General features: G+C 43.3%; 1 protein-coding gene across 2 annotated transcripts; it reads right to left on the bottom strand.

The window, feature by feature from the left end:
• Window positions 1-231: 231 nt before the first annotated feature.
• Window positions 232-6,769, bottom strand: errfi1a (ERBB receptor feedback inhibitor 1a). Of its 2 annotated transcripts, XM_079297142.1 has the most exons (4): window positions 6,704-6,769; window positions 3,776-3,979; window positions 3,517-3,605; window positions 232-3,255 (listed from the first exon to the last, which is right to left on the bottom strand). In XM_079297142.1, the coding sequence occupies exons 2-4, from the start codon at window positions 3,898-3,900 to the stop codon at window positions 2,078-2,080; spliced, it is 1,392 nt and encodes a 463-aa protein (XP_079153268.1). In that variant the 5' UTR covers window positions 3,901-3,979; window positions 6,704-6,769; the 3' UTR covers window positions 232-2,077. The 2 variants fall into 2 exon arrangements, with proteins under 2 accessions (XP_079153268.1, XP_079153269.1); XM_079297143.1 differs by lacking the exon at window positions 6,704-6,769 and having other exon boundaries at window positions 3,690-3,781.
• Window positions 6,770-7,197: the final 428 nt, after the last annotated feature.

Raw genomic sequence — 7,197 nt, 5'->3', positions numbered from 1 at the left:
TCTGGATAGAGGCCAGTCACAATAAGGCACAGCATGAGGGTGTGTGGGTGATACAACAGGCCAAACAGCTGAGTTGAGAGGTTAGACTCGACAGATTCAAGAAACAGAATGAAGCAGGGTTATAAATAAGTCATTTTATTTTTGCTTTCTTTTTAAAGAATATACGCATCAACTATTCATAACAAATGGAATTGTTAAATACTGTACACAGCATACTGTACTCTCCCAGTGCATGTCTTCACCACAGCAGAGAAGTTATTTCATGATAAACTAGTCTTCATTCAGTTTTATTATTTCTAATAACACATATGAATACCTTAAGATTAAATAGTATCAGTGTATGATGTAAACATTTTTTTTCAGACATTTAAGTCAAAAGCAACATTGTGTTGGCAAGCTTTTGTGAGCAGGCGGGAGAGAGAGAAAGTATATTTCAATGACCGTTTGACCTTAGCAGTTATGTTTCCCAAACTGAACACCGTGTTCGATACCAAGGGTTACTTCAATACGTGTGCTACATTTACTATATCATCCTGATGCTTCTTGAACAATCTACAACAATAAAAACCATATATTTTCTAGGCTGCCAGCAGCCAAAGTCTCTCAGACCACACCCACTGCAATCATGTAAGGCAGGAATGCATGAGCAGAACAGGAAAGTCTGTGTCAGGTAGGTAAACCCTGCACTGGCTTTGTACTGCACGTCTGTATTAACAGGTTAGCCTAACATCTCTGTGATCTAAGATCCGCGTGATCTAAAATCTCTTTTTAAGGATATCCGGTTAGAATTGCCTTTGGGTTACTCTTAAGTGAAGTGTACTTGAATTAAAAGCAGTTTGTCAGGTAACATACAGAGCTGGTTACCTCGTCTTTTGTAGATTAGAATTTTAAAATGTTTTCTTTAGTCATGGGGAGTATGTGAAATATAGGATTATATCAAAGGGAGGTAGTACTTGAGGCAAATTAGTTCGAAGCAATTGCTCACAGCTTGACCAAAAAACAAGAATAAGCTCCTCCAACTGTTTCATGGAATTTCAGTGAGAATGGCATTCACTTAATGTTCAACAGGCCAATTTCTGTGCAACAAAACAGACCTGGACACTGAAAGAACGCAATCACTTTTTAGAGGGCTGTACTCAAAAGCAGGCGCTGCAAATAAGCAGAGCACAGTAACAAGTATGGTTGATAGTTTCTACCAATCTAGAAACTAATTTGTATAAAGTCTCACCGGAACACTTTTCCAACTGATGCTCACATGCACATATGCACAAACATGTCCACGCACATGTATATACACACACAAACACACACTCAGTCTCATCAACAGACAACTACACCACATAAGCTGCACTAGACACTCCAATGGAAACACTCGTAGCTACCAGTAATGTACCCACCTCCGAGTACAAAATGTACCATGTGGGAAACATTCATTTACACAGATATAGTAGCCTGCGTAAGACTGAAACTTCATCAAGGCAGGGAAACCACATCAGTGTTGATGTACAATAGCAAACAGAAAAGAGATTTGTGTGCTAATATCCTTCATTTTGTTAAATTAATTGGCCTTGTATTGAGACTTCATATATTAAGTGATTCATGATTAAATTACTGACCTTTTGTCCCTTACAAAAGCAGCGTCAATGCATCTCACAAAACATCCTCAACCGTCAAGACACAGAAAAACACTGAACCACATGAGGTTCAAGGCCCGCTTGTACCCTCTGAGTGTACCACGACATCAGCGAAAACCGCACAATATTGAATGTCGTAAAAAACAAAAACAAATATTTTTTTTAAATCATATCGAAAGTAAGCTCTACAATGTGGAATTATCCCACAGTCTATTGTCAGAGATACAGTTTTTACATCAAGTATCTCAGCCGTGATAGCTACTTAGCATTACCAGTAACTGAATACAGTGCACACATACCCTGTGTGTTCAGAATACATAGGGGGTTCAAAAAATAAAAAGTAAAAGCAGCAGTTTGAGGGTTGTTCACATCCAGTTTCACCATTTTTTTTCAAGTGGCTTTTGCGCATGTACAGAGTCCTCTGCTACGTCCACTTAAACCTGTCAAACTAAATCCACATGTGCTTTCCTCCTGGTGTGACAGTCCCAGTCCGAGTCCGACACATCTGTATTGCGAGCTGCAGGGCTTTCCATGACCCGACGAAATCTCTCTACACAAGGAGAGTCCACGAAAGCGGGCCGCTGAGGCAGGAGATAGTAATGTGTCGTGCTGGCCTTCTTGCCGTTCTCCATATCAGGGAGGATGCAGGGGGAGCCCTCACTGTTCTGTCTCTGTAAACCACGACAGCTTACGTATTTAGGATCTGGTGCAAAGCTTTGAGTTGGGGGCATCACCCCATTAACGTATGTTGGGAGGCTCTTGGGGCTGGGGGTGCGGGAGCTGCTTCGAGACAACGGTTCCCTTGGTGGCACCTTGGGTGGTTTGTCCTCGTCGCTGTAAGCCCCAGACGAGACCTCTGCTGACCAGCGGCGGTAGTCTCCTATCTTGATTGTGCGTGGAGGGATAGGGGGTGGTACCTCGGCCTTATCCATACTTTGGGTGTGGCGTTTCTGGCACGTGAGGCGCAGCAGTGAGGGCTTGTTAAAGGATCCAGCTGGGCCAGAGTGAGAGCGTCGCAGTCTCCTCTGAGCTTTGTCCTGCTGCAGTCTCTGACAGACCGCTGGCTCCAGTGGTTCCTGTCGCTGCAGCTCATACTGTTCCCGCACTTCCTGTGGAGGATGTGCCTGCTGCTGCTGCTGCTGCTGCTGCTGCTGCTGCTGCTGCTGCTGCTGCTGCTGCTGCTGCTGCTGCTGCTGCTTGGGCTGTCTCTGGCTCTGCGGTCCTAATGGGCCGTCGTAGTAAGCATAGTTAATTTGCCCACAGTCCCTGAAGCTCCTTCGACTGGAGACTCCATATCGAAAGGGAGACGATTTGGGACACTGATCTGACACAAGGCAGCGGCTGTCGTCCGAACTTGTGAAAAATTCTACCTCTTCGTCCATAGCCTGCTCAGTGGAGATGTCTGTTTGTGGAGGGATGGGGGGCAGAGGCTTGGAGCATCTGTCTGGCGTCTGTGGTGGACTGCTGCACTCGTACACAGAGAGCCTCTGGAATGAGGGGACCACCTGGTCGTCATCAGCAGGACTTGGGGAGGACGGTTCGGCACTGCAGAACAAGGAGAGATGGGAGGGCCGGGATTTCTTTGGAGGTAATCTCAGTGAACTGGGACTGTGTTTCTGTCCTGTCAAGAGAGGAAAAGGAAGATTACATTGATAACGCAGTATCAACTTATAACGGTTAGTTAACAACAATCACAATTTTCAACTTCATTGCATCCTGTAAAAAACACTCATGAACTACCAGCTTTCTCTATGCAAGGCAGGAATGCATGAGCAGAATCTAGTATGCATGTAGCACATGATTCAAAGAAACAGCACATCCAAAGCAGCATGTGTGTTTTTCAGAAGACCTGCACTGTGCAGATGACAGATCATGCACTTACTTTCATAATTTAGAGCCGGTGGAGGTGGCCCTTTATGATGAGCACGAGAGCTGTGATCCGAGTGTGCAGTGTTCATACTGAAGTAGAAGCTGTTTAAAAAAGGAAGAAAAAAAATATGAGTACCAGTAAGAACCTAACCTATCATCCTTATTTACAATAAATCTCAGACTGACCTGAATCATAAAAGTGCAGCATGTCATGCAGATTTTCAACAAAACATCCCCTAAGGGCCTGTTCGTCTTGGCACCTGAACACTCACTTGTCCAGCTCATGGTGATAGCTCCAGGGTTTGGATCCAGCCATGCTGTGACAGTAGCTGCCCCTCAGGAAGGGGTTTTCTATGGGAAAATAAATCTCCTGGGCAGTCAGGCCCACTGTGGACATGCTCCAGGCACACTCGGGGTCGCATCAAAGTCAGGAAACACTCAGATCACCCGGCTGGCTGCCCCTGCTTCTGGTGTACCTGCAACACAGCCAAGATACAGCCATGAACGACGGAAAAAGGGGGGTGAACGCAAAAGCAGATGAAGAGAAACAGAACATGGGGTAGCACATTGAAAAATACTCTTTGTAAGCAGAGCCCACATCCTCTACTGAAGCTAAAAAATAAATACAGTCCTGAAATTGGAACAGAGAGCAAATTACCCAAATCTACCCCTTTCTGCTGCCCACCAAACCACAGATTTAGTCATGGCCTTGTCATTTGTTTCCCTCCAACAAGACTAGACTACAATCTTCTGTGACAGAGGAATGATTAAAGCTCACTTTGTCAAGATTATAAGACTCTGTCACAACACACCAAGAGGACAGAGCACTCGAGAATTGTACAAAGAAAGCAGAAAAGTAGTCGATAGACCAAAATAACGAAGAAGGATCTTGATGTAAGAATGTCGGTATATTGTTTTTTTGTTTGTTGTTCAAGTCTACTTTATTTATACAACTGGCCTGAAGGATACAAGTTGAGAGTTGTGTGACAATAATTGGTGCCTAAACAAATACAATTGTTATTTTTCCACCAGGTCACTGAATGATCTTTACATTTCAAATAGTGTGTATTCAACAAGCCTAGATTTCAACAACACTCAATCTTATGTGTCAACCCATTAACCAACTTTCAGACTTCTATTTGTACAGGCTGTTCCACCTCGTAATAAGTTTACAGTTTATTTTAAACTTGACTGTGCCGTGCTCCAGTGCTGCAATCTCGCTTGTCCTGAACAGCAGAGGAAAGGGCTCCTCCAGTTACAGAGATATACCTGATGTTGCAAGAACTCCTCAAGTCAAATGACCTGACTGTTCGAGTCATGTCAAGTATCTGTCAGGGCTGAGTCAACAATGTGTGCAATATCCGGGGGGGAGGGGGGGCTGGCAGGATTTTGATATTTCTGGAGTCAGAATTTGTATGTAAAATCTAAACTAGTATTTTTACCTCGCACTGGATTAACCTGTTCAGTGTGTCACAATCCCTGGAGACATGAGTTTAGAAGGTGTTATGTAAAAGTCTGCAGAGCCTTTATGTTTTCAAGCAAGTGTATCACAGGTAGCTGTGGGCGTCTTTGTTCGTCTCTGACTTCAGCACCCTATCACAAGTCCTATTTTTCAGAATGCAGCAAAACAGGTGCATCAGTCAGCCTGGTGGTCATCGCTTCTGGAGACCACAAATGAGGTGCGTGTGCACACCCAGAGACACGCTGTCCTCCTCATAATGTTGAAGTGATGACTGAGCAGACCACGGCGCCCTCCTTCCTGGTCTCCTATGAGCCACATTTACGTGCTGCACGGACAACTGGTGAGAAACAAAGCGCTAAAACAACAGGAAGTCTCGGGCACCAACAGGAGCCAAAACTGCCCACCAAGGCATGCGATCCCTATGCCCAGGGTCGTCGATTCGGGTTGGCGGGGATGGGAAGCAACATGATCCCCGATAATGAACCCCGGGGGCTTGTGCTTCCTCTTGCAACAGGTGCAAAGACAGCTCATCCTGGCAGTTAACCACAGGAGAATTTACAGGCACCGGGATAACGCCAATGACGTGCAGAGCATTAACCCTCTTAAGAGGGAATTTACTTTCAGTCACTTAATTAATTCAGATCATTTGGCCAGAGAATGCGAGTCTTTACATGGTCAAGTCTGGCCTCTCTGTTTATGCAATAGGTGGACATGCTCAATGGGAGTGTGAAGATAAAATAGGGCCCATGGGTGCCGGAAAGGAAGAGGTCTAATGGGGTTAGCAGTGACAGTAAGAGATAGCTTGCCTTTGGTTCAGGATTGCAGTAGTCACACAGACCTTGAAAGAAAGAGTTCACACCCCGCTCATGACACCCCTGCAGCGGTTTCCGAGCAACCATACCCGCTCTACCTGTGCGGCAAGCAAACAGCGCGCACACCCCCTCACCTTACCGGATTGAGATAATAATGGTTAAAAGCCCTCTAGCAAGCAGGTGACTCACACCACAAGACAGCTATCTGGCAAGGACAGGTGATGATGACATAGAGTAGTTTGTCATTTCCCTTTAGTGGAAGCGAAAAAGATTTAAAAATAAATGGATATTGTTGAATACATAAAAACAAACTGTTATAAGTTTGCAATCGATTTAAAGTTATGTAAGGGCTCAACATTTTATATCCATCATAAAAGACAGACACGGTGTATATATATATATATATATATATATATATATATATATATATATATATATATATATATATTTATATATATATATTTATATATATATATATATATATATATATATATATATATATTTATATATATATATTTATATATATATATATATATATATATATATATATATATATATATATATATATATATATATATATATATATATTTATATATATATATATATATATATATATATATATATATTTATATATATATATTTAGTGAAAGTTGTAAAATGTGCTCCCAATTTGTTGCTCATTCATCCAAGAACTTTTTAAATCCTCGAAATGTCGGCTTGAAGACAAGTCGCTCCTCTGAATGGCTTAGAAAGAAAACATACGCATAAACAAACAAACAAATACAAATACACACGAATAAGCCTAACCTCGGTGTTGCATCAATCAGAGGTGTCTGTCGCGCTGGCACCAACATACAAAACAATAGACACGGGCTCCTACTCACAGCGGCCAACAGCACACATCTCAAACCTCTTTCTGAACTCACCGAAATAACTTCGCAGTTTTCCTCCGCCGACTCGCTCCTAGCCTCCTCTTTGGTGGAAAATAGCTCCTCGGTTTCTTTGCTTTGCTTGAGTCTGTAATGGTCTGATTGCGCCAGCGAATAGGTGGCGCTCCGGCTACACTGTGACACTTTTATATAAGTCGAGTATTGTAGTGAGCGATGTTTTATAAGCGCGCTGGCTCCGCCCGGAACACTTGCTCTTAAAGGCGCAGTCTTCATTTTCACCACGTCTCTCTGCAGCGTACGTGCGGCTGTCGGCTACAGGCTGAGTGTATATGGGACGTAAACGCAGGTCTAATTTAAGCATTACGTTAACTTGATGTGATCAAAGTCTGCCTTTAACCTTAGAGGACAGAGCATGTGTGAACATAAGGATACAGTCAGCTGATGAAGTGCTGCAGTGGGAGACATGCAGGATACAGTAAACACCTCAACAATTACACTGTTAGACATGCAGCTGCTCTGCGATTTGGCTA

Source organism: Melanostigma gelatinosum (genome assembly GCF_949748355.1).
Source record: "Melanostigma gelatinosum genome assembly, chromosome: 3".
NCBI classification, from domain to species: domain Eukaryota; kingdom Metazoa; phylum Chordata; class Actinopteri; order Perciformes; family Zoarcidae; genus Melanostigma; species Melanostigma gelatinosum.
The sequence above is the reverse complement of the archived record's forward strand: the minus strand, read 5'-3'. Positions and strand labels throughout refer to the sequence as shown.